Source organism: Leiobunum rupestre, chromosome 11 (assembly GCF_980474605.1).
Source record: "Leiobunum rupestre chromosome 11, qqLeiRupe1.1.hap1, whole genome shotgun sequence".
NCBI classification, from domain to species: Eukaryota; Metazoa; Arthropoda; class Arachnida; order Opiliones; family Sclerosomatidae; genus Leiobunum; species Leiobunum rupestre.
The window spans coordinates 17,992,419-18,017,389 of NC_143394.1; the positions used below are offsets into that span (position 1 = coordinate 17,992,419).

General features: G+C 35.8%; 1 protein-coding gene across 5 annotated transcripts in view; it reads right to left on the minus strand.

Annotated features, from left to right (window-relative positions):
- Positions 1–24,971, minus strand: part of Vps13 (vacuolar protein sorting 13C) — a 110,208-nt gene that overhangs the window by 72,306 nt on the left and 12,931 nt on the right. For 4 of the 5 annotated variants that reach the window (XM_090163619.1, XM_090163616.1, XM_090163618.1 and 1 more), the window contains exons 11-14: positions 24,136–24,241; positions 4,038–4,138; positions 2,801–2,868; positions 2,403–2,480 (exon numbers count right to left, since the gene is read on the minus strand). In XM_090163619.1, coding sequence (XP_090019745.1) covers positions 2,403–2,480; positions 2,801–2,868; positions 4,038–4,138; positions 24,136–24,241 — 353 coding nt within the window. Of the gene's footprint in view, positions 1–2,402; positions 2,481–2,800; positions 2,869–4,037; positions 4,139–22,084; positions 22,285–24,135; positions 24,242–24,971 lie in introns of those variants that run through there. The other variant, XM_090163620.1, reaches the window with a different exon arrangement.

A 24,971-nucleotide genomic window follows, 5' to 3' on the forward strand; every position in this document is an offset into this window, starting at 1 on the left:
GGTAAATATCTAATTTTGGGTAAATATCTAATTTTGGGTAAATGCCTAATTTTGGGTAAATGCCTAATTTTGGGTAAATGCCTAATTTTGGGTAAATGCCTAGTTTTGGGTAAATGCCTAGTTTTGGGTAAATGCCTAGTTTTGGGTAAATGTCTAAATTTTGGTCAGTATTTTAAATTGGATATTTAAATTTGGACAAGTATTTTAAATTGGATATTTAAATTTGGACAAGTATTTAAATTGGGTATTTAAATTTGGGTAAATATTTAAATTTTGGTAAATTTTTTAATTCAGGTGAATATCTAAATTTTTGTAAATATTTAAATTTGGTTAAAATTTTCAATTCAGGTAAATATCTAAATTTTGGGTAAATATCTAATTTTGGGTAAATATCTAATTTTGGGTAAATATCTAATTTTGGGTAAATATCTAATTTTGGGTAAATATCTAATTTTGGGTAAATATCTAATTTTGGGTAAATATCTAATTTTGGGTAAATATCTAATTTTGGGTAAATATCTAATTTTGGGTAAATATCTAATTTTGGGTAAATATCTAATTTTGGGTAAATATCTAATTTTAGGTAAATATCTAATTTTGGGTAAATATCTAATTTTGGGTAAATATCTTATTTTGGGTAAATATCTTATTTTGGGTAAATATCTTATTTTGGGTAAATATCTTATTTTGGGTAAATATCTTATTTTGGGTAAATTACTTATTTTGGGTAAATTACTTATTTTGGGTAAATTACTTATTTTGGGTAAATATCTAATTTTGGGTAAATATCTAATTTTGGGTAAATATCTAATTTTGGGTAAATATCTAATTTTGGGTAAATATCTAATTTTGGGTAAATATCTAATTTTGGGTAAATATCTAATTTTGGGTAAATATCTAATTTTGGGTAAATATCTAATTTTGGGTAAATATCTAATTTTGGGTAAATATCTAATTTTGGGTAAATATCTAATTTTGGGTAAATATAAAATTTTGGGTAAATATAAAATTTTGAGTAAATATAAAATTTTTAAATATTATATTTAAAGTTAAACAATATTGTTTAAGATAGTTTTTAATTTAAATGAAATATTTGAATGTATTTATTATTATATAAAAAAAATTTAGACATTGACCCAAAATTAGATATTTACCCAAATTTAACCACCTTCGTTTAAATTTTTTTTTAATAACTTCGGGACCCTTAGAATCTTCAATTTTGCCATGTTAATTTACATAGAGAAATATAATATTTTAGTTGTCAAAAACGTTTTTGGTTGCCATGGTAAAACTAAAGCCCATCGCATATTTTCCTATGGGGTTTTTTAAGTTATATGAAGGTCTACTTAATCTCTGAATTTAAACAAAATCGGTGAGTTACACCTCGGGTAGTCTCCTTGTGAGTGGATGTTCCATAAATAGCTATTTTAGTGTAATTATCCAGAAAAATTCTGAAAACCATTTTTTTAAACTTTTTGCTTATAAGCATTACTACGAATGAAGGATAAACTCTAAGGTCTTAAGCGCTCTATAAAAAGACTTAGCTATCTCATGGAAATTGTTAAGCAGGGCTAGGGTAAAAACATGGGTGTAAATTTTCCAAAATGGTGTGATAACTTAAGCAATTATGCATAAATGGAAAGTTTATAGATAATTCACTTCAAATCCTTTACCAAAAAATAATTTGGATTTTAGTTTGTATACACATTTTAGTTGATATTAAGTAGGCTCAAGTTGTCAACATATTTCAATAAACTAGTAATATAAGTAATATAAGAAAAACACTTTTCTTTTTAAAGATTGTAATTAGTTGGTTTTTAGTAGTCAGAAAATTACATGTATTTTTAAGTTTGGTTTGAATTAATATTTAGTTTGTATTTGTCCGAAATACAAACTTAAAACCAAGTTTAAGTAGTTCCTAGACAACTCTTTTTGGTAAGGGATAGTTTCACATGAATTTGAAACTAACTAAATTTATTTTCAGAATGGAATTATGTTGTGTGTCTTGTAGAGAGTTTCTGGTCCTTATTCACGTTCTAACAACTTTTGGACAATTTTTAGGTACTAGTTTTTCAGTAATGGTTGTTGTCCGCTATTTTCCAAATTGGAAAATATATATAAGGATATACAGTTGGTTGTTAAACTGAACATATTTCTGCTGAAATTAGCTTGTAACAAAATTAGTTCCAGGCTTACTGCCATTTTGTGCTAATTTAACTTTTTTATAAGGAGCGCCTTTTGGATGGGACAAAAAACTTTTAGATTTTAGGATTGGATAGCTTTGGGTAAGAGAGTAAAATTTTTTTCAAATTCTAATATCTTTTTGAGATAGCGATGGTATTCTAGGGTTGCTTTAGCTGGGGAAAAAATAATCGAACTATCAAAAAGAACGAAAAACTCACTTTAGAGCAGAGGCTGATGGTCGCTGATCAAATTTTGCAACAACACTGCTCAGATGAGCTTTTAGAACATGAGGGTACCTGAAGAGTAAACTCCAGTAAATATATTGAGCAACAAAAGATAACCACAAAATATTTTATTTAAGAAAGATTCTTATTAGTTAGTTAAGTGTTAAAACTTCAATTATTTTTAAAACTTATTGAAAAATTAGTGCAATAAAAATTACTATTCATTGTTAAAAGTTTTATAAAAGATTGATATTTCATTGAATTAAAAACACTTTATTTACAATATACGACATACTATTTCAAAATAACCATGGAACAGAATTAAAAAATTTATAATTACTAATCATATTGATTAAAATACAAAAATTTATTGCAAAAGGTGAGTAACTTACTTTGCAGTGTCATCCACAACGGCAACAGTCAAACAATGAAGGTCAAAATGAACTTTGTTTTCAACAAACTAATTATGACAGAAAAAAATTTAACTTTATAAATTGTAAAAGAAAATTAACAGTTTTCATTGATATTGTTAATCTAAACAACAACATTCTATATTGTTGTGTTCATAATAAACTCTTGAAATGATATTTAATGGGAAACAATTTTCAGTGAAATAGATAAAAATTCTTGTCACGTACGAACAAGAATGCCCTTTCAGTGAGCCCCCCCCCCCCTATCCAATTAGTAGATGAAACTTAACTATTTTAAGGTACAGAATAATGTGTATAACATATGACTAAACTTGAAGCAGTCTAAAACTACATTAATAACTATCTCTATAATAAGATACATGTATATACAGTTAACATTGTCTTTACTAATATTTTTATAAAAAAACTTTACCTGTTATAAATCTTTAAAATGTTTTTAAAAATATTTTGTGTTTTGTAATTATAATACTGGGTGTTCCAAAAGTCCCCCCCCCCCCCCCCATTGATAATAATGGTGGAAGATTAATTTCAATTGATCAAGCTGTTCATAAGTCATTAAATTGATAGTAACAACAGCCCGTGAAATCTATAGTTTCTGCAATTTTACCTTAACTCCTTCAATAAAGATTTTCTAGGTTTTATTCTATTACGGTTTACAATCTTTAGCTAATTGTCTGACTTCCAAAATGGTTCCCGAAAGGGTGGGGGCCAGTTATCATGCTACTGTTTTTAAGGAAAGCGAAAACCGAAATACTCAGTTAAACCCCTTTAACAGTGGGTAGACAGCTTGCAAAGCTCAACGCAACTGATGTTCCAAGTTCTTAGTCAGGATCACAAGCAAAATTGAGCGCAGCTCCTCTTTTTTAATCAAGAAGCTTACTATGAAAACATTCAATGCATGTAAGATATACTTAATCTAATAATGGATTTTTTATTACAAAGCTATTTGAAATGTTAACTTGTACCTGAGTAGTCATGCTTAATACGTATTTGGTTGAACATTTTGATATATTAAGGAGATATTAGAGGGAATATAACCTGCAAAGCAATCTTTATGGAAGACCCCTTCAATTTTGCATATTTCCCTGTACAGTGGCTCCAAACATTCTTAAAGCCAAAGGCAAGAGCGGCCAGAGCTACAAACATTGGTGTTCCACACCTAATACCTGAGGTTATATTCCCTTTAAAAGTACATTACTTCTTGAGGATATTCTGTTGGCGCTGCATTTTCTTGGTATCCTATGGCTTCGTACAATTTGGATTTTTCACTTTCAGTCATAGCATCTTCAATTTTCTTGGCTGGAATAAAAACCACTTCTTTTAGTTTAAACTGCTGAGATCAATAATTTGGTGTAAATAATTATAATAATAACAAAAATATTCAGCTAGGCTAATACCTAAGGCACCACCTAAGGCTTAAGTCATCAAGCGACTTTTAATGCAATTAATTCAGGTGGGCGGGTTACAATGCATATTAGGGTAGTGGCAAGCCCTTCTTGCCACGCAAGCCAAGAGCTCTCTACACAATTACCATTAGCCTCAATCTAAAAATTAATATTACGGGAAATATTTGCAATTTAAAAGGAATATACTCTCTAGTATTTGTGTGTCCCTCAAAGGATTCAAGTATTCTCTAAGGCAATTGACATTTTTGGCACTACTTATCTGTTTGTTGTAGGAATAATCATAAAATAGCCTTCCATAAAGAATGTGTTGGAGGTTATATACCATTGGAACACCTAAACATTTAAGCAAGTCAAGCCAAAATAAAGTTTCAGCGAGTCAAACTCTTAGGAATCCTTTAAGTCAAACCATAACTTTTTTGGCTAACCCTAACAAAATATTGACATTATGCGAGACATTAAAGAAAATTTTTGAAATGTTAATTGACTACTAGAATCTAAAACTTTAAAACCTATTGATACCATGTTAAATAAGTTTATAATAAAATATTTAAAAGAAGGAACTCATGGAATTTTAATAAGTTTTTATTACTAAAAAGCCACAGCAAGCTTTTGACTGTCCAAGCAGTCCCCTTACCGAAAAATAAGTTGGTTTTTAGTTGGTATTTAGTTGGTATTCACATTTAAGTTGTTATTAAGTTGGTTTTAAGTGGTCAGCATATTTCAGTAAACTAGTTAAGTTGGTAATAAGTTGGTTTTAAGTTGGTGGGAAAGTGCCTTTTTCTTTAAGTTGGTATTTAGTTGGTTTTTAGTGGTCAGAAAATTAAATATTTTTTAAGTTGGTTTTAAGTGGTCTTTATTAAGTAACATTTTAAGTAAGTTTTAAGTTGGCTTTAAGTGGTCTTTACTAAGTAACATTTTAAGTAAGTTTTAAGTTGGCTTTAAGTGGTCTTTACTAAGTAACATTTTAAGTAAGTTTTAAGTTGGCTTTAAGTGGTCTTTATTAAGTAACATTTTAAGTAAGTTTTTAGTTGGTTTTAAGTTGGTGTTAAGTTGTTTTTAAGTACGTTTTTAGTTGGTATTTAGTTGTTATTTGTCTCAAATACAAACTTAAAACCAACTTAAATAGTTTTTAGACCACTTATTTTTTGGTAAGGGTCTTCATCAGGCATACTAAATTAAAACGTTTACAGTAAACATACCGACATCATAGCTTATTTTTTACAAAGGTGCATTAATTATCTATTATTTGTAATCACGCTGATATCATCGCCCATCCCCAGGGGGCGCTATAATTCTCTGGAATATATATATATTAAGGAGTCTACAAGGTCGAGTGTGGAGTTCAGGAGAAGTAGCCAGGGGGAATAGGACTGGCAGTTTTTATTTTAGTTAATTAAGGGAAGGCTAGAGTAGCCAATCCCGCATCACCATCTTAGTTGTCTTCCACATAGCCCGACAACCCTCTAGCGTTCTTGCTCACTTGTAGTTCGTTCTTCCTGACGAGACAGAGTTCTTTCCATTATTCCGAATATGGCCCTTCGTAGTTTGGTGAGTGTTAACCTTTCCTTTTGTGTGTACAAATTTACCTTATAACCTATTCTGTGATTAGGAGGATTGATGATACAAATAAAAATATTTGAACCCTCGAGACCGTGCATAGACCCCATTTATTTAATCCTAAAGTTTCGAACCCAGGCTTACTGAGAACCAAATTGGTTACAGTAAATAATTTTTGGCGCCCGACAGGTTTCTCTTTTCCCCGTCTTTTTTTCGTTACCCCCGTGCTGGGGCTCGAATGCATGGTCATTAGGGTTAAATTATTAGGCCTTGGCCCACCGCGTGTTTCATTGTCCATGGCCTTTATTCGTTGAACCTTAGTCATTTTTTTTCTCGTAAAACCATGAAGTGAGTTTTCCTTTTAGGGGTTATTTCTACACTAATCACGAATAATATTGCTATTTTTCCTTTCTTTTTTGTCCCGCAAAAATTTTTATTGTTATATTACTCCACCACGAAGTGAACAGCGACTACCGTTACCTACGATAGAAAATTCCCCACGAGATATGACTCGTAATTATGCAAATTTTAGACTACGTGAGCCTAGGCTCCGATACAATGAGGAAGCCTGGAATCCTCGAGAAGTTGAGCCCACTCTAACCGATTTCTTTAATTCAAGAGCGACATTACTTCCATCTTCCATCCCACGTGCCCAAAACCCAGAAGATAGAAAGGAAGTCCGAATTACCAGAGCAAATCCTAATGAAGATAGACAACCCATCCAACCGACAAGAGGGCTGGAAGCCCAACCTCCTGTCGCTAGGTTTGAATTACATAGGAGCAATGTAAGTAAGAATATTCAGCATACATCTCCTAAAGCCTCAGCCAGCCATCTGTCTGGTAATGTACCTTTTTCGGGGTTATCGGGTTTTGGTTCCATACCTCCGTTACTCCGGACCAATACTACTTTGCGACAACCTACCACTCCACCTATTGATTGTAGACAGAGTAATTTTCGCCGGGGTTCTTTCACTGATCCAGGTATTCGCAACCTTGGGGGTGTTCCCTTGTTAAACCCCTCTCCTGCAAGACCTCCACCCATAAGTCCACCTCTACCACCTTGTACTAACGCACGTAGCCCTACTTTACCTATTCCTAGCCGTAATGACCAATTAGATAACCTCATAGGGGCTATGATGCAATGTTTTGATGGGTTAAATACAAATTTAGTTTCTCGACCAGGGGTACCATATAGATCTAAATTACCTAATCCTACTTTTTCTTTTTCGGGTGATAAAAAGGAGGTCACCGAATTTATATTCAACTTAGAAATGTTTCAAACCCTACATCGACTCACAGAAGAGGATCTCTTAGCCCTTATACCCACGTGTCTAAAGGATAGAGCGCTGATGTGGTACCATCAAAATCAATGTCAATATATTGATACGGTCCCACGCTTTTTCGATCTGTTGAGAACAGCGTTTTTGCCTTTAGTTGAGGAACAAGCTTTAGAAGTTGAAATACTGAGCACTAAGCAAAAACATAATGAATCTGTGACCACCTTTATAAACCGCATTCAAAATTTGAACCTCACCCTAAGAGAACCTATTAATGAAACAAAACTTGTTTATTTTTTGATAGAAAATATGAAATCGAGTATTAACGTCCATTTAGCTAGAGAATTTCGCTCGATTTCCGACTTGTTACGCTTTGCTGAACAAATCGAGAGACGCCTTAGACCTAGCCCCATTGTAGCTGAGCACGTAGAAAAAACAGACTCGAACTTATACAATCTGATGTTCCTAGAAATAAGCACTGGAGGTTAGCCTGTCATCATTGTGGGAAGCCGGGACATATTAGGCCTAACTGCCCCGAATTGCAGGAAAACTAATAGCCAAGGGCAAAATTAGAGGTTTTGTCTCTTGTGGGAAACGAAAAAAAAACCCTCTATAACTTATTCTAGACATCATCTTGCTTTTGGTAACTTAAGAAAGAACAAACCATCTTCTTTCGCATTACCTCTTACCATCCAGTCATCACAAATTCCTTCTTGTGTTTTCTTCGCCCGTATAGACGGTGGGGCAGAAGCCTCATTTATGTCTTTACATACTTTTTACAAACTTAAACTACAACAGTTTAAAGATATGGCGTTAAAAGATGACTGTGTTTTTATGCCGGACGGTCATTTTTTCTTTACTAAGGGCAAGGTCTGCATACCTTTTCAAATCAATAACACTACTTATACTCACACCTTCCATTTAGTTCCTACCCTATTTTGTGACATTATTCTGGGCCATGATTTTCTAGTGTTAAATCGAGCAGTTATAAATTATCCCGATAAGGTCATTTGTTTAAATAATATACATAATAACTTGGTGGTTGCCCCTCCAATAGTTATCAATGGGATAAATCCCCAAGAACTAAAGCATACCATTTCGGAAGCAGTAGATGTTGCTACCTTATCTCCTAGTCAACAACAACAATTAACCCTTCTATTAGACCAATTTCCTAAACTTTTATTTCTGGAAAATTAGGACGTACTGAGGTTATCCGACATTCAATAGATACCGGTGACGCTAAACCAGTAACAGCCTACCATAAAAAATTCACAACCTTTGAAAAAAACCATATTAAAGATCATATTGAAAAATTATTAAGTGAAGGTCTTATTCAGCCCTCCAAAAGTCCATGGACTTCAAATATTACTATTATACCAAAAAAGGAAGGCGGTACCAGAATGTGTATAAATTATCGGAATTTAAATAAGGTCTCAAAATTTGACTCTTATGCATTACCTGACATTAATACTATCTTATTGGAATTAGGCCAACCTAAATTTATTTCCAGTTTAGATCTTAAATCTGGGTATTTTCAGGTAGCCATGGACCCAGATAGCATTGAAAAAACAGCCTTTACGTCCCCCTTTGGAAAATTCGAATACCGAGTTATGCCTTTTGGTTTAGCTTCGGCCCCAGCCTCATTCCAAAAGCTCATGGATTCCATCTTTAGAGACAAGGCTAGTTTTAATATCGCTACCTATTTAGATGACTTAATTATTGCCTCAAGTTCTTGGGAAGAGCACACAAGGGCCCTAGAGTATGTTTTTCTCCAGCTACAAAATGCAGGACTAGTCTTAAATATGTCCAAATGTTTCTTTGCCAGAAAGGAGGCGCTGATTTTGGGCCATATTATAAATGAGAAAGGAGTTCATATTAATCCTGAAAAGGTAGAAGCCATTACTGCTTTAGCTAGGCCCTACAATCTCAAATCGCTACAATCATTTTTGGGGTTTACGGGATGGCATGCCCGGTTTATTCCTAAATATGCTGAGTTAGCTGCTCCTTTATTTAGGTTAAAAAGGAAAAAAGTAAAATGGTATTGGTCGGATGAATGTGAACAAGCCTTTAAAAATCTTAAAATTGCTATTATAGAAGCCAATAAGTCACCTCTTGCTCATTTTAAAAATGATAGACCTATTCTGGTAACGACAGATGCTAGTAATATAGCATTAGGGGTATTGGTCTCTCAAATCGAGGAAGGCGTTGAATATCCCATAGCATATGGTTCTCGCGTCCTTAATCAGGCCGAAAAAAATTATTCTACCTATGAGAAGGAATGTCTTGCAATATTATGGGCTATTCACAAATATAAACACTTTTTAGAGGGTCGTCAGTTTATAGTTATATCCGACCAAAAAGCCAAAAAATGGTTACTTTCCCAAAAGGATCCCTCTGCCCGTGTAGCACGTTGGATCATTTACCTACAAACCTTTAGTTTCACCATACAATATAAAAAGGGATCTGAGAATGTGGTTGCCGACCTTCTATTTAGACCTACACCATCTTTGGGCTTACCTATAGCCTTGGGAGCCATCAATATAAACCCCATATTACCAATACCACCTCCTTTTTTAATGGACTCAATTACCCTTCCAGAGATCCTACAAGAACAAGCAATAGACCCTGAATGCTTACCTATCATTATGAGCATTATGCAAGATGGACAGACCCATAAACTATATGAAGCTCTTAATGGTGTTATATATAGAAAGGCCTTCATGGGTGACCCCCGAAAAATCCTATTACCTAAATCTTTAAGAGCTAGAGCTCTTAATCTATACCATTCCCATATGCTTTCAGGCCATAGGGGCCGAGATAAGACATATGAAAAAATCAGATATCGTTATTATTGGCCTACCATAAAACTAGAGGTAGCAACTTTTGTTCGAACCTGTGTAGCTTGTCAGCAATACAAAGGAAGGAATAGGAAAACTCCTGGTTATATGGCTTCAACCACGGTCCATGAGCCTTGGGACTTAGTCAGTGTTGACCTCATGGGCCCCTTACCTCTTAGTCAATTCAGGTCATAAGTATCTCTTAGTTTTTTGTAGACGTATTCACTCGGTACATCGAGGTCATTCCTCTTAGGTCAGCCACTGCGGAGGTAGTAAGTCAAAGCCTTAAGAATTTAGTAATGCGTTGGGGTTCCCCTAAAGCCATTTTATCTGATAATGGAGGTCAATTTGTTTCTCGACTATGGAAGGAAACTTGTCTTATGTTTAATATTAGAACTAAATTTACCTCCCCCTATCATCCGCAGTCCAATCCTACTGAACGAGTAAACAAAGAAATAGGCATTTTACTGTCCATGCATGTAGGAAATGACCACCAAACCTGGGATACAGGATTGCATGCCTTACAATTTATCCATAACTCTAGCCCACATGACACCACTGGGCGTACTCCATTTTACTTAAATCACGGTCGAGAGGCAAGATTACCCTGGGAGGCTTACCAAGAAGTAGTAGAACGTATCAACGTTGACACTGCTACTGTTGAAAGTCAAGACAGGCTAGCTCGACTACAGGAAGAGTTGGAACTTGCTAAAGAAACTATCCTACGCAATCAAGCTAAGCAACGGAAATTCTATAATCTCAGGCGAGAAGATGTCTTATTAGAGACGGGAATGTTGGTATGGAGGGAAAATCACCCCTTATCTCGAGCGGAAGTACATTACTCGGCTAAGTTAGCTCCAAAATGGCTTGGATCATATAAAGTTATAAAAAAAATTACTGATAATAATTTAGTTTATGAACTAGAACATCTAGGCACTGGTCTTAGATGCCAAGCGAATCTAAATCAGTTGAAGTTATTCCATACTATAGGAAGCATTGAAGAAGCCTCGGAGGAATCAGATTCGCAGTCAGAACAGGCGGATAACGAAGAGCGTAACTCCTCCGAATTGAACGATGATAATCAATTCCATCCTGAAATTTCTGGATCGGATATCTCTGATCAATTGCCTACTCACTCGCCGGTTGCTATTAACGTAAATCAAAATTTAGAAGCCTCTAGTAGCAGTGAAGATACCGTGCAACCACCTAGTTCTATCACAAGAGAAGTATTACTTCAACAGTTTCCGAAGTTAACCGAACGGACTATTTTACCTTTTGAACAAGGATTTGTCCGAGAGGTAGTATACCGTGGGACAGTTCAGCCAGGTGGTCCCAACCGAGATATTTATTATCATGCACCGCCTCCATTTAGAACAAAATTAAGATCTAGAGTCAATGCACAAACTTATTTAATCGAGCATCATGATCTACTCCCTAATCTGGATTTAAAGTGCTTTAATTTTACAAAGGAGGACTTAATATATACACCTCCTTGGGAAACAGTTAGGCATGTGAATTAATTATTGCTAATTATTTGTTTTTCTTTATTGTTTCTTTTTTTTTAGCTTCCTATGTCACCGTTGAGGGAAACAGGGATGAGCTGGTTCCCCTATCTATCTTATACCTATCACCGTATTCCTTTATCACCTTAGGCGCTGTCGCTAAATCTCCAAATATGGCCATATTAGGGGATAATCTGAACAGGTTTTCTGCCCGGCTTAATCAAGTGTGGCCTTCTTTCCAAATAAGGCAGTCCCTAACAGGATATATACAAGAGGTTTTGCTATATTTAGATGATCGTCCATTAAAAATCTTTGCACTCGTGTTGGCGGACGCCGACCCCATTATCCTATTAAATAGAGAAGACCTTAAAACTAATCAGTTCTTCTATTGTATATGTGATCACTGTTTATTGCATGGCGGCTTAAGTGGAACTGATCCGCATCCTCCAACCACCATCTCACCTAAACTAGTGCCTGTTCAACTTCCCTCCCTGACTAAGTCTTCCCTTGCACCGGACCGGAGTGAATTAGACTCGGATGACGACACTGTTTTGGGGTCCTTAAACCAGGAATTCCCCAAGGATTTCTTTGAAGCTGCACCGACGTTAACCAGAACTATTAATAATGAGCCTTTAATTACAGAGATTTCTACCGCCATATTTTCACCGGTTAACGAACCCTTGCTGCCTACTCCAGAAGGAATCCAACCACTAACAAATATTCCTCCGAGATGGAGTCGACGATGTTTTATATGTCCAGGGAGACCACCTCAGGCGGAATTGTCCCCAACTACAAGCACGAAGAGAGCGCCTCCACAAGCCTTCCACCGATGGTTCCAGCTTTTCTTCAGGGGGGAGAATTTAACAGAAGGAGTATTCTATATTTATAAATTTCCATTAGCTTACGTATTTAGGCCTAGGCAAAGGGGGAACCAGTTGTTTCCTCTTGACAGCCAGACATTTCCTATATTCCTACCTTTGTTCATATTATTGTATTATAATGTACACACCCACCAAACTATGATTCGTCTGACAGCTGATATCATCGCCCATCCCCAGGGGGCGCTATAATTCTCTGGAATATATATATATTAAGGAGTCTACAAGGTCGAGTGTGGAGTTCAGGAGAAGTAGCCAGGGGGAATAGGACTGGCAGTTTTTATTTTAGTTAATTAAGGGAAGGCTAGAGTAGCCAATCCCGCATCACCATCTTAGTTGTCTTCCACATAGCCCGACAACCCTCTAGCGTTCTTGCTCACTTGTAGTTCGTTCTTCCTGACGAGACAGAGTTCTTTCCATTATTCCGAATATGGCCCTTCGTAGTTTGGTGAGTGTTAACCTTTCCTTTTGTGTGTACAAATTTACCTTATAACCTATTCTGTGATTAGGAGGATTGATGATACAAATAAAAATATTTGAACTAACTAAACCCAGATAAAGGAACAAGTAGTAAGTAATGAAAGTTAGAGTGAAAATTAAGTACCAAATAAATAGGCATTAGTAATTCAGGGCGTAAATCTAGATTTTGCATTTATTAAAGGTAAAAAGGAACTGGTTATTTTCTTAGAACAGTCCCTTACCAAAAAATAAGTGGTCTAAGAACTATTTAAGTTGGTTTTAAGTTTGTATTTGAGACAAATACCAACTAAAAAACAACTTAACACCAACTTAAAACCAACTAAAAACTTACTTAAAATGTTACTTAATAAAGACCACTTACAGCCAAATTAAAACATACTTAAAATGTTACTTAATAAAGACCACTTACAGCCAACTTAAAACATACTTAAAATGTTACTTAATAAAGACCACTTAAAGCCAACTTGGAAAATAATATGTAATTTTCTGATCACTAAAAACCAACTAAATACCAACTTAAAGAAAAAGGCATTTTCCCACCAACTTAAAACCAACTTATTACCAACTTAACTAGTTTGTTGAAATATGCTCACCACTTAAAACCAACTTAATATCAACTTAAATGTGAATACCAACTAAATACCAACTAAAAACCAACTTATTTTTTGGTAAGGGGTTACACTTTCTCTACACCTTTCCGCCATTTTATATTTACACAAACTTCCTGCTAGAAAATATAGTTATTCGATGAAGGTGCGAAAGAATTTGAGATAAATTAATGTCTCTACCCTTACCAAAAAATAAGTTGGTTTTTAGTTGGTATTTAGTTGGTTTTCACATTTAAGTTGGTTTTAAGTTGGTTTTAAATTGGTTTTAAGTAGGTTCAAGTTCCCAGCATATTTTAATAAACTATTTAAAGAGGTAATAAGTTGTTTTTAAGTTGGCTGGGAAATACTCATTTTTTGAAGTTGGTTTTAATTTGGTTTTTAGTGGTCACCCTTACCAAAAAATAAGTGGTCTTGTAACTTTTTAAGTTGGTTTTAAGTTGGTATTTGGAACAAATGCCAACTAAATACCAACTAAAAACCTACTTAAAAACCACTTTACACCAACTTAAAACCAACTAAAAGCTTTCTTAATAAAGACCACTTAAAACCAACTTAAAACTTACTTAAAAAGACCTCTTAATAAAGACCACTTAAAGCCAACTTATAACCTACTTAAAAATTATAAGGAATTATCTGACCACTAAAAACCAACTTAAAACCAACTTCAAAAAATGAGTATTTTCCAGCCAACTTAAAAACAACTTATTACCTCTTTAAATAGTTTATTAAAATATGCTGGCAACTTGAACCTACTTAAAACCAACTTAAAACCAACTTAAATGTGAGAACCTACTAAATACCAACTAAAAACCAACTTAAAACCAACTTAAATGCGAAAACCAACTAAATACCAACTAAAAACCAACTTATTTTTTGGTAAGGGCAGATAATTACTTATAATTTTTAAGTAGGTTATAAGTTGGCTTTAAGTGGTCTTTATTAAGAGGTCTTTTTAAGTAAGTTTTAAGTTGGTTTTAAGTGGTCTTTATTAAGAAAGCTTTTAGTTGGTTTTAAGTTGGTGTAAAGTGGTTTTTAAGTAGGTTTTTAGTTGGTATTTAGTTGGCATTTGTTCCAAATACCAACTTAAAAAGTTACAAGACCACTTATTTTTTGGTAAGGGTATAACAGGCTCACTCAAGCTATGGTTACAGATTTACGATTTTTGGTATCATGGTTATTTTTAAACTGGTTATTGAAAAACTTTTATGAATTTATGATGTTGCTTTATATTGTAAATCAACACACACCTATAGTCTTTTTTAACTGAGTGTTTAGAAACTCTTTATGATTATATGATCCCCTCTATATTGTAAATGTGTGGGATTAATGGCAATTAGTAAATATTCTAGATATCTTGAAATGAAATGAAATTAAGTTTAATGAAGACCAAAAGATAAAATATCCAAATATACATCTCTCTCTCAAAAGAACATGACACATCAAGCAGATTTAGGCCTCGTTCAGTAACAGCAAACGGTTGGACCGTTAAATGCGCATTCGCTACTGTAGGACTTTTTTCACTTATGGGATTGACGTCACGTTTGAAACCAGAGAGTCAACGAAATAAGCGGCTGAAAGAGCCGGTTATTTGGTTGATAAACGCAATCGTGACGTCACAGCACGCGGGAAGGCTAGTTGCAGACTTATTTATATTAAACTATGCATGCTCACTTTATTTCTGACTATTTATTTTAGTTCTAAGTACATACTGCTATACTAAGTAGGGGAGAAACAAGACAACTGATTCCAAGCGTGTGAGATGTTTATTCAGGCACAAAAAAAGAGAATAATGAAAAACACAAAATAGCAGACAACCCTTTCACTTCAAAGGGCCGAATATAAATCAAATACAAAATTTAACAAGGCTGCCATATGTGAAGCATAATCGTTTTCCCCATAAACCACACAGACGACACGACAAACGATATTTTATAAAATTTACAACAATCGTAAAAAAGCGTTCAACAGACATGGCGTCACGATTGCAAACGGAGATCAACGGTTAATTAACAATTTCCCCTCAGTTGAGCGTCACTGAACGCTGCCTTATTGCGTTTTCCATTGGGAACCTCCGAGTGCGATCCGGATTTGTTGATTGACATCCCTGCTCTCTGTAGGAGTCGCTCGGAGGATTCGCCCTGGTAACTCCCAATGAAATACGAAACGTTTTTGGAGCACTCTTTTGTTTCCCTCCGACTCTTCCCTCCCTAGGATTTTGATTTTGGAGCACTCCGGGAGTGCTCGGAGGTTCCCAATGCCAAACGCTACTATGGCGTTTTCCATTGGGACTGCTCCAAGCGTGATCCAGATTTGCCTTCTACATCATCGCTCTACCACAGAGAACTCCGCTAGGTGCTCGGAGGACTAGACTTCCAGCCCTCCCAATGGAATACGAATTTTTCTCAGAGTCACTTTGCTTAAAAATAGCTCTCTTTGGTTGCCCCGTCCCTCGAGTTGGGGCAGCTCGGATCAATGCGCGAGGGAGCAACAGTGCCAATGGAAGACGCGTCTCCTTTTTGGAGTTGCCCTTTTTGTCCCAATGGAACACGTTTTATATTTAGGAGCGCTCCAGGAGCGCTCAGAGGACTCCAATGGAAGACGCCATAAGTTTTGGTTTGCAGACGAAATTCGTCGGCTATATCGTCTGTTATGTAATGTTTAGCAGCTGACATTAGTCTGCATTGACTTTGCAGACAACATTTATAATAACCTGTGCATAGTACAGCAGAGTACTTAAAAAACTCCCCCTTACTTTATTCTGCAATTAATAGTAACTTGTATCATCAAGCTCCATTTATTTCAAAAAGTATATCAAATAACACACCAAGCTGGGTAACGCCAGATATAAAACATAATATGCATCTGAGAAATGTGTATCCAAGAAAGAGCTGGAAGAATGCTGTTTTTAAAAATCAATATCAACGACTCAGAAACAAAGTAAATAACCTAATTGAACAAGCTAAAAAGAAATCACTACAGTCAAGTATTGAAGGTTCAAAGCTGGACAGTAGTAGCATGTGGAAAACTTTAAAACCCCACCTTAAACCTGTTAGTAGTTCATGTTTGCTTTATCATATATTAACTAGTTCCTCTTGATATTAACTGAACTGAACTGAACTGAATTGTTTAGAACTAAACCGCTAGGCAACACTGCAGTTATTTTTAACTCTCCAACTCTCACTCCGCTAATAGCCATGATGTTAATAAGGTGTTTAACTTTTCCTTGATCTTTTACTTAATAATAATAAATAGTTTATAGTTTTATTAATGCCTTTGTGTTTTATTGCTGATTTCAATTAATAAGCCAACAAGTGGTAGCAGAGCGTGGTTGTCAGCAAACTTAATGAGATGGTTCCACATTCCACAGTGAGTGCCAAGGCTTCAAGATCGTTTTTCCCGCCGGCGTTTCAAGATGGCGGAGGGCGGAGTGCCTGATCTATCGGGGCACATTGAGAAATTAAATCATGTTAATTATCATGACTGGAAATATGAGATGGCCCTAGTATTGCAAGACAGAGGTTTGTGGGAGATTGTGAACAAAACTGAAGTCCCACCTGATGCTACTAAAGTTTCAGCTGATGTTGTAGCTAAGTACAAATTACGTGCGTCCAAGGCCTTTGCAATTATTGCATTGGGAATCTCATCAGAATTAAGAAGCATAATAGCAGAAGCTAATACACCAGACGAAGTATGGGATACGTTAAGGTCAGCTTTTCAACCGGTGTCAAGAGCACGCATAGCAGTGTTACGGAAAGAGTTTTATACTATAGAGTATAAGTCGGGTGAGAGTATGCCATCCTATATTGGGCGCTTGTATGAAATTAAGAAACAGTTGGCTGAGGCTGGGGAAACAATAGCCGAGAAAGAAGTAGCGTATCAGTTAATATCATCCTTACCAGAAGTCTATGAACCATTGGTCCAACAAATCTACCAATTTGATGATAAAGATTTTACCCCAGCAAATATTAAAAAGAAATTGATCGGAGAATACAGTCGACAATTTGAAAAGAATAAATTACTGGAACAAAAGCCTGATATTTATTTCACCCGAGTCAGCAGGTCGGTTGACAGCAGGGCAAGACAGAATCGTTCAAGATTCAATCAAGATTTTCGCAAGGAATTCTCTGGTTTATGCTATAATTGCAATCAACCGGGTCATAAAGCAGTTGATTGTAAGAAGAAAGGAAATGATAGCGAAAATAGACACCCAAGGGAACAGCGGGATACATCAAGTTCTCGAGGGAGACGTGGTCAGGATCAAAGGAGAAGAAAGAATGAAAGGCACATTTTTATAGCATCAGCGCATTGCTCATATACGCCTTCAGATGACTGGATCATTGATTCTGCTGCGACACATCACTTTTGTAATAGACGTGAGTGGTTTTCTGATTTTAAGAGTTCCAAGGCTGATGCGGTTTGCGGAGAAGGCAAGACTAAAATAGAAGGCGTCGGGAATATAGATATTCAAATTGGTGGAAGAAATAACATTTCCATTAGCCTGAGGGATGTGGTCTTTACCCCTGGTATGAAGCGCAACTTAATTTCCGGGAGGTTAATAGACCAGGCTGGATATAAAGGAATTATTTTCAACGGAAAATATACGGCTTATGATAGAAAGGGAAAAACTGTTTTTACGGCACCATTATCCAAGGATAATCTTTATGCTTTAAATGATGCTCAAGTTGTAACAGGAAGTCAGGAAGAGGGTTGTTGTGAAAGCAATACCATGTCCAAGTTATCCAAGTCAAATATTAACAGATGGCATGAACGCCTCGGGCATGTGAATGAGTTCGATTTGCAGCATATGTCAAAGAAAGAAATGCTCAGAGGGTTGGAAAATTTAGAAGGAGAATTCAATACCTGTGTCTCTTGTAGATTAAACAAAAGCACTAAGCAGAGCTACAAGAGCATTGGCCAGAGGCGAAGCAAGAGGGTTCTTGAATTGGTGCACAGCGACGTCTGGGGACCTGCACGAACATCATCTGCAGGCGGAGCCCGTTACTATATCAGTTTTGTGGATGACTACAGTCGATATACCTGGGTCTATATCATCACAAGTAAGGATCAAGCATTTTCTTGTTTCCAGAAATTTAAAAATTATGTAGAAAACCAATTTGAGAGAAAAATTAAGATACTAAGAACCGACAATGGTTTAGAATAGTGTGCCGGGTATTTCACGCAATTTTGAGAAGAAGCTGGGATAAGACACCAAAGAACAAACGTTTATTCACCAGAGATGAATGGTGTTGCTGAACGGGTCAACCGCACCCTATTGGACATGATACATGGTTAACTGGTGCTAAATTGCATGCTAAGTACTGGGCGGAGACTATTCATACAGCAGTCTACCTGAAGAATCGCTTGCGACATTCATTATTGGAAGATGCGGTTCCATGCGAGTACCTAATCGGCAGTAAACCCAGTGCTGGTCACTTAAAGAGATTTGGGTGTTTGGCCTTTGTTAACATCCCAAAACAACGGCAAAAAGGAAAGCTAAGCTTCAGAGCTAAGCTTGGCATATTTATAGGCTATGCACATAGAACAAGAGGTTATCGTATCCTGTACCCAGATGAAAATAGTGGTGGAGACAAAACATGTAACCTTCGATGAAGATAAATTGGGAATTGATTGCTTTAAAGGCACAGAACATAGAGGGGATAAGGAAATATTAAACTGGCATTTTGAAGAGAATGCCGGTGAGAATTCAGTACCAACAATTGAAGATAAAGTTGAAAACACTGAAGCAGCCATATTGTCCGAAGACGAGTCAAGCGATAATTCTGAAGAAGTACCAAAAGTGAATGCTGAAGCTACTCCGGACATTACCGAGAAGGAATTACCATCTGGTTGGAGAAAAGATATCGTTATTCGACAGTTAGGAAAAACAAAAGGACTACCAGATATATATTATTATGATGACAAAGGGAATAAATTCCGTTCAACATGAGAAGTACAAGAGCATCTCACAAGAAACAATCTACCATATGATATCGATATTTTCAACTTTAGCAGGAAGCAGGCAATGATGCAATTATTGGTCTCAGCGGATATTTCTGAAATCTTCGAAGCTAACTGTACAGAGGTACAAGTTCCTAAGTCGTATAAAGACGCCATGAGATCGCCACAATCAAAGAAATGGCAAGATGCGATGGATGAAGAAATGGGTATCATAGATGAAAGGGAAGTCACGGAACTGGTAGAAAAACCAAATGAGAAGAATGTCATTGGCTGTCGATGGGTGTATACAATCAAGAGAGACACTAGTGGCAAGATACTTCGTTATAAGGCAAGAATAGTCGCACAGGGGTATACACAGACCGAAGGAATTGATTATAATGAAACATTCTCACCAGTAGTAAATTTTGCGTTAGTGCGCCTTTTCTTTGCCATTTTTGTCATAATTTTCGGATGGGCACACAATCACTTTAATGTGCGGAACGCTTATCTGTATGGCAAACTTGATAGGGATATTTATATGAAGCAGATCCCGGGATATGAACGTGGAAATCCCAATACCCATTGTTTAAAGTTATACAAAGCATTATATGGCCTACAGCAAAGTGGCCGCCTTTGGTTTCAAGAGCTCGATTTTTTCACGTTTTATTGGCCTCTAATCCAGGAGCTTAAGCGTCCTAAATTAGAGGCCAATATAATAAAAATACCAATGAAACAGTCTATAATATTAGAACCTTAGCATCCTATATTAGAGGCCATTTTAACAGGAGAAATTTTGTTATTATGGACTCCAAAACAAGACGCTTATGTTCCTGCATTAGAGGCCATTACAAATGAGATTTTAGTAGGAATGGCCTCTAATCCATCCAATATGCTATAGTTCCAGTTTTAGAGGTCATTTCAACGGGATTTTATTTCCAATGAAAAAATAAAAACCTAACCTCAACTATAGCCTATAGTACGCGCGAAAGTTAAGATATCCATAAATAACCTTATCAAATCGGTATCGTACGCCAAGTATTGGCGCCGCACTTAACCTAACCTAACCTAATTCTGGTAAGCCATGAACCGTCTCTTTACTCTGTAATTCTCTCATTCATTTCACTGAAGGGTGCCCCAATCTTTGATGCCATCTAGCAGTATCAATAGTTAAACTTGCATTACATCTAGGCTTTAATAATCGGTTCTCTGTGTGTCCATCAGTACTTGGAATATATGCATCAACAACATGCACTTTAATAGCCCTTACAAAAATTTCACACAACCAATTGGCAATATTTTGTCAACTATAGAGAAACTTCGACTTTTTGGGGCAACTAATAGGCAACCAAACACAACTTTATTTGTTGAGACTTTCTAGTACTTATAAAGAAAATTAATGGTTTAAAGGTTGCTATAATGTTTGTCAAAAATCACCTCAACTGTTGTCTCCTAAAGATTGCCTTAAAGTTGCTGTTAAAACATTGCAGGCTGAATATACAGCAAAAAATATAGTAAATGATAAAAAGGTATAGTATATGCAAAAGGACTACTCAGGGTGACACAAGACGAGTTTCAAAAATTGCCACAAAATTATCAAAACGTTGCCAAAGACTATTGATATAAGAAATCAGTGGCTTCGCGCGCAATAGATGGCGTTTGAATTTCGTCAGTTTCCCGCGCGAATTGAAGACATAGAGAAAGCTACAACGCGTCATCCACTACCTGATTTTCTGGGTGAATTTTCCAAACACCGGTGGGGCTCTTTCACTTATATCATGGAGAACGATGCCATTTTGGACGATTTGAAAAGGAAATACGAAAGTAATTATCATAAATCACATAATTTACTTATTTTTCTCGAATCAAACATTTAATTTTCGCATGTGATTAGTTTTAGAAAGCAATAATGAACGGTTAGAGCTGGAAAACAAACTTCTCCGAGAAGCTTTATTTGGAACCACAGAGGCAAAGTAATAAATATCAGATATTTATATTACCAAGAATGTATTTATTTATTTATACTCAGGGAGAATGAACATGTCGAGACTATCGACGGACACTTTGAGCACCTAACCCCGTCACGCTAAGGGGGGGGGGAGGAGGCGTTCTTATATTTTGCGTCCTTGCAGAGGCAGCGTTAATCGCGTCGAAAAACGTAATTTATAAGAACCAATGAGATTGCAGTATTATTTGATTTTATTAAGATTTAATGCAACAACTTTTTAACGATTATTAGGCTAACGTTTTTCGGTAAGGGAGATCCATTAACTATTACGATCTTACACCCATTATTATCAAATCTTCTCACTGATAATAAATTCCTGTTGTAATTAGGAACGTAGAATACATCTGTCAAATGTATTAATTCTTCTCCATATGGTGTCTTGACTATCATATTAACAACTCCGGTTCCAAGAGCCTTTGCTTCTCCTTGAGCAATATCAATCGGTACATCTATTTCTCGATATTGAACGAAAAATTCTCTTTTATGACAGAAATGGTGAGTAGCACCACAATAAAAAACTCAGAAATCTATCTGATGTTGATATCATCGCTGAAGCCAAATATGCATTCCCATATGAACTGTTATTGTACCCAACCACTAGAGTAACCTTTTCTCGCTGGATTGTTCTGGTTGCGATCCTGTCTATTACCTCTTTGATCTATTTGTCTAGCATCTATTTGAATATTTTCTTGACAATGTCTCACTATATTTCCAGTTTTTCCACATTTATAACATTCAAAACTTTGATGTATACTTGCATTTTGACTTCCTCGTCGCCCACGGAAAATCCCACATCTTTGATGTGTAAATCTATTTCTCTGTTGACCAGTCTGTCTGTATTGTAAAGATGCAAATCCGCTATGTTTATCTGTCTTCTCTTCATCCTTTTGTACTAGTTTCTGTCTTTCGTATTCAGCTACAAGTAGAGCTTTGACTTTGTCTGGAGTAAATTCTGCATCATCTAGTTGATATGCTCTTTGAATGGTGTTCTCATACTGTTCTGGTAGTCTACAAATCATCTGGTATGCTATCTCATCTGGGGCTAAAGTTCGAAAAGCTAATTCTAACTAACTAACTCTCCCTAAAAATCCAGACATACTCTCAGGTGGATTATATTTATAACTTAGGAATGCATTACGTACGGATGCTATCCGAGCCCTTGACTTTGGCTCTAGCTCTTGAGTGCAGTCCAAACCTCCACAACCGTATCATACTGTGACACTAAGTTCTTGTGTTGTTCATCAACACCTAATGACAATTTTGACAATACTTTGTTTTCTAGTTTCATATCTTTCTTTAACTTTAGCATCAGCCTCTTCCCCATGGTCTTCATCTGTTTCATCAATAATCCCCCAAAGGCCAAAATCTAACAAGGACATTTTCATGTTGAACTTCCAGTTCACATAACTTTCAACATCTAACTTATTAAATGAAAAAGATGTTCCTATAGTTATATTCTGTTAATCCATCTTAACATATACATCTCTCTCTCAAAAGAACATGACACAACAAGAAAAGTTTTAGTTTTGGTTTGCAGACGAAATTCGTCTGCTTTATTGTCTGTTATGTTTAGCAGATGACATTAATCTGCTATAGTGTCTGGACTGTCTGCATTGACTTTGCGGATGACATTTATAATAACCTATGCAAAGCAGCCTTGGAAATAACGGTGGTCAGGTGGTCAAAGACAATTTAATTAATTACTCAGATCAGTTTAATTATTAAAAATTTGGGGGGTCACTGGTCACCGTGTCCAGTTTATTAATTCGAAATAATAACAAAAAAAACAGAAGGTGACCAGTTTAATAATTCCAAATAATAGATGACCTTTTAATTCAAGGTTTATATCAATTTTGATTTTCCTATTCACTGGATTTTTATGTACAGCGACTCCCCTTACTACCGCTGCGGCCGCACGCCGAGGTTTTATGTAGAGTCCCTTTGCTCGCATCCCTCAAACAAGTGGAACTGTCTAACCCCCCTCCGGCCTCAAACCCTCAATCCTCTAAGTCTCGTTTTCCCACAAGTACGGTAGGCTACCCTGGCTACGCGGTAACGGACCAGGGACTCTGGAGTTACGGGGCCTAGAGAAAGAGAGATAATACGGTAAATTACAAGGGTCTTCTAGGCTATGGTAGAAGTCTTAGGTGAGATAGTACAATATTGTACTATTCTTGTGGTACTCATAAAATAAAGTTAACTATTTTGAATACGTGTAAAGTTAATGTTACCAACATAATCTAACTTCTAAACATGTAATATAGGTTTTTTTAGGCTTATAAATGACATTAGAACATTTTATATGAGACCAGTTAAATAATTCATAAGCTAGGGGGTCACTGGTCATAAGGACCAGTTTAATAATTCATATGCTAGGGGGTCACTGGTCAGAAGGACCAGTTTTAAAGGTTGATGCAAAGTACAGCAAAGTCCTTACAGTAAATCACTCCAAACCTAGTTTTAGTACGAGTTGGGCCTCTTCGATAATTTGTGGTTTTACTTTATTATTTATTACTATATAAAATGTAGGTCGCTGAAGTATATATAAATAAGGATTGGTTTAGTCCCTCAATGGTCTCTGTTGCCATGGCTGACCAATATGTAACAGAAATGACTTCGGGATTAGGTACATGATAGTTAACAGTGGATAGCATGAAATATTATAATTTTAAAGATATGGAAGAGGAGGAGCTACTTAATAGCTACTCAAGATTAATAAAACAAAGATGTGACCCTTTAAATCAGTTACAATAAAAACAAGAATAGAGATAAAATTTAATAGTAAAGTAAAAGTATAAAATGAACTAACCTATTTCAAGCCCTTTAGATTCCTGTTTGTCTTCTTTCTTTCCACCAAACCAACCGCTGAACCAACCACCACTGGGTTTGGTTTCCTTCTTGGATAGAAATGCAGCCTGAAAAATTGTCACAAGAAAACGACCTGTTACTATACATCAGTTAAATAATAAGCTATTCATAAGATCCTTAGAAATAAACATCTGTCTAAGGTCACATATCAATGTCAATGTCCATGCGAGTAGCAGCGCCATATTCATTTAAAAAAATTGTATGCCCACTTCAACAACACTAAAAAACCAGTTGTTTTATCTTATTTTTGCAGAGCTACATGATTAGCAATGAATATGAGCTAATACATGTTTAAGTCTCAAATTTAAAAATAATTATTTTTAAAATCAATGCGAGGAGTTAAAAATGGAAATTTTTATGTTCTGAATTAACAATTTTACCTAATTAAGCTTTCGTTTAACTAACCAAAAATGCTTTCTAGAAATGTCTTGTTGCTTTATAATACCTAACAATTTATAAGGGATACATGGCAATGGAAAATTAGGTCAAGCAATTATAAGTTTTCACTGGGGGGTGTTCAAGTCGAGGGGCTGACCACTATCCGTAATCGGTGTACAAGCCAGTAGCTATGACTGTACTAAAGCTATTACATAGTCAATTACAGATTTAGCACTACCAAAGGCTATACTCGCTGTAATTGGTGTACAGAATTTAAGGAAGTGATTAGCCCCTCGGTGCAAGTACTCGCCTAAACAGAGTGGTGGTATCAAGTTCGAGTACTCGGCTCAAAACTTCGTAACCTGTATAGGAAATTCAGCTTATTGATTACAATAAAGC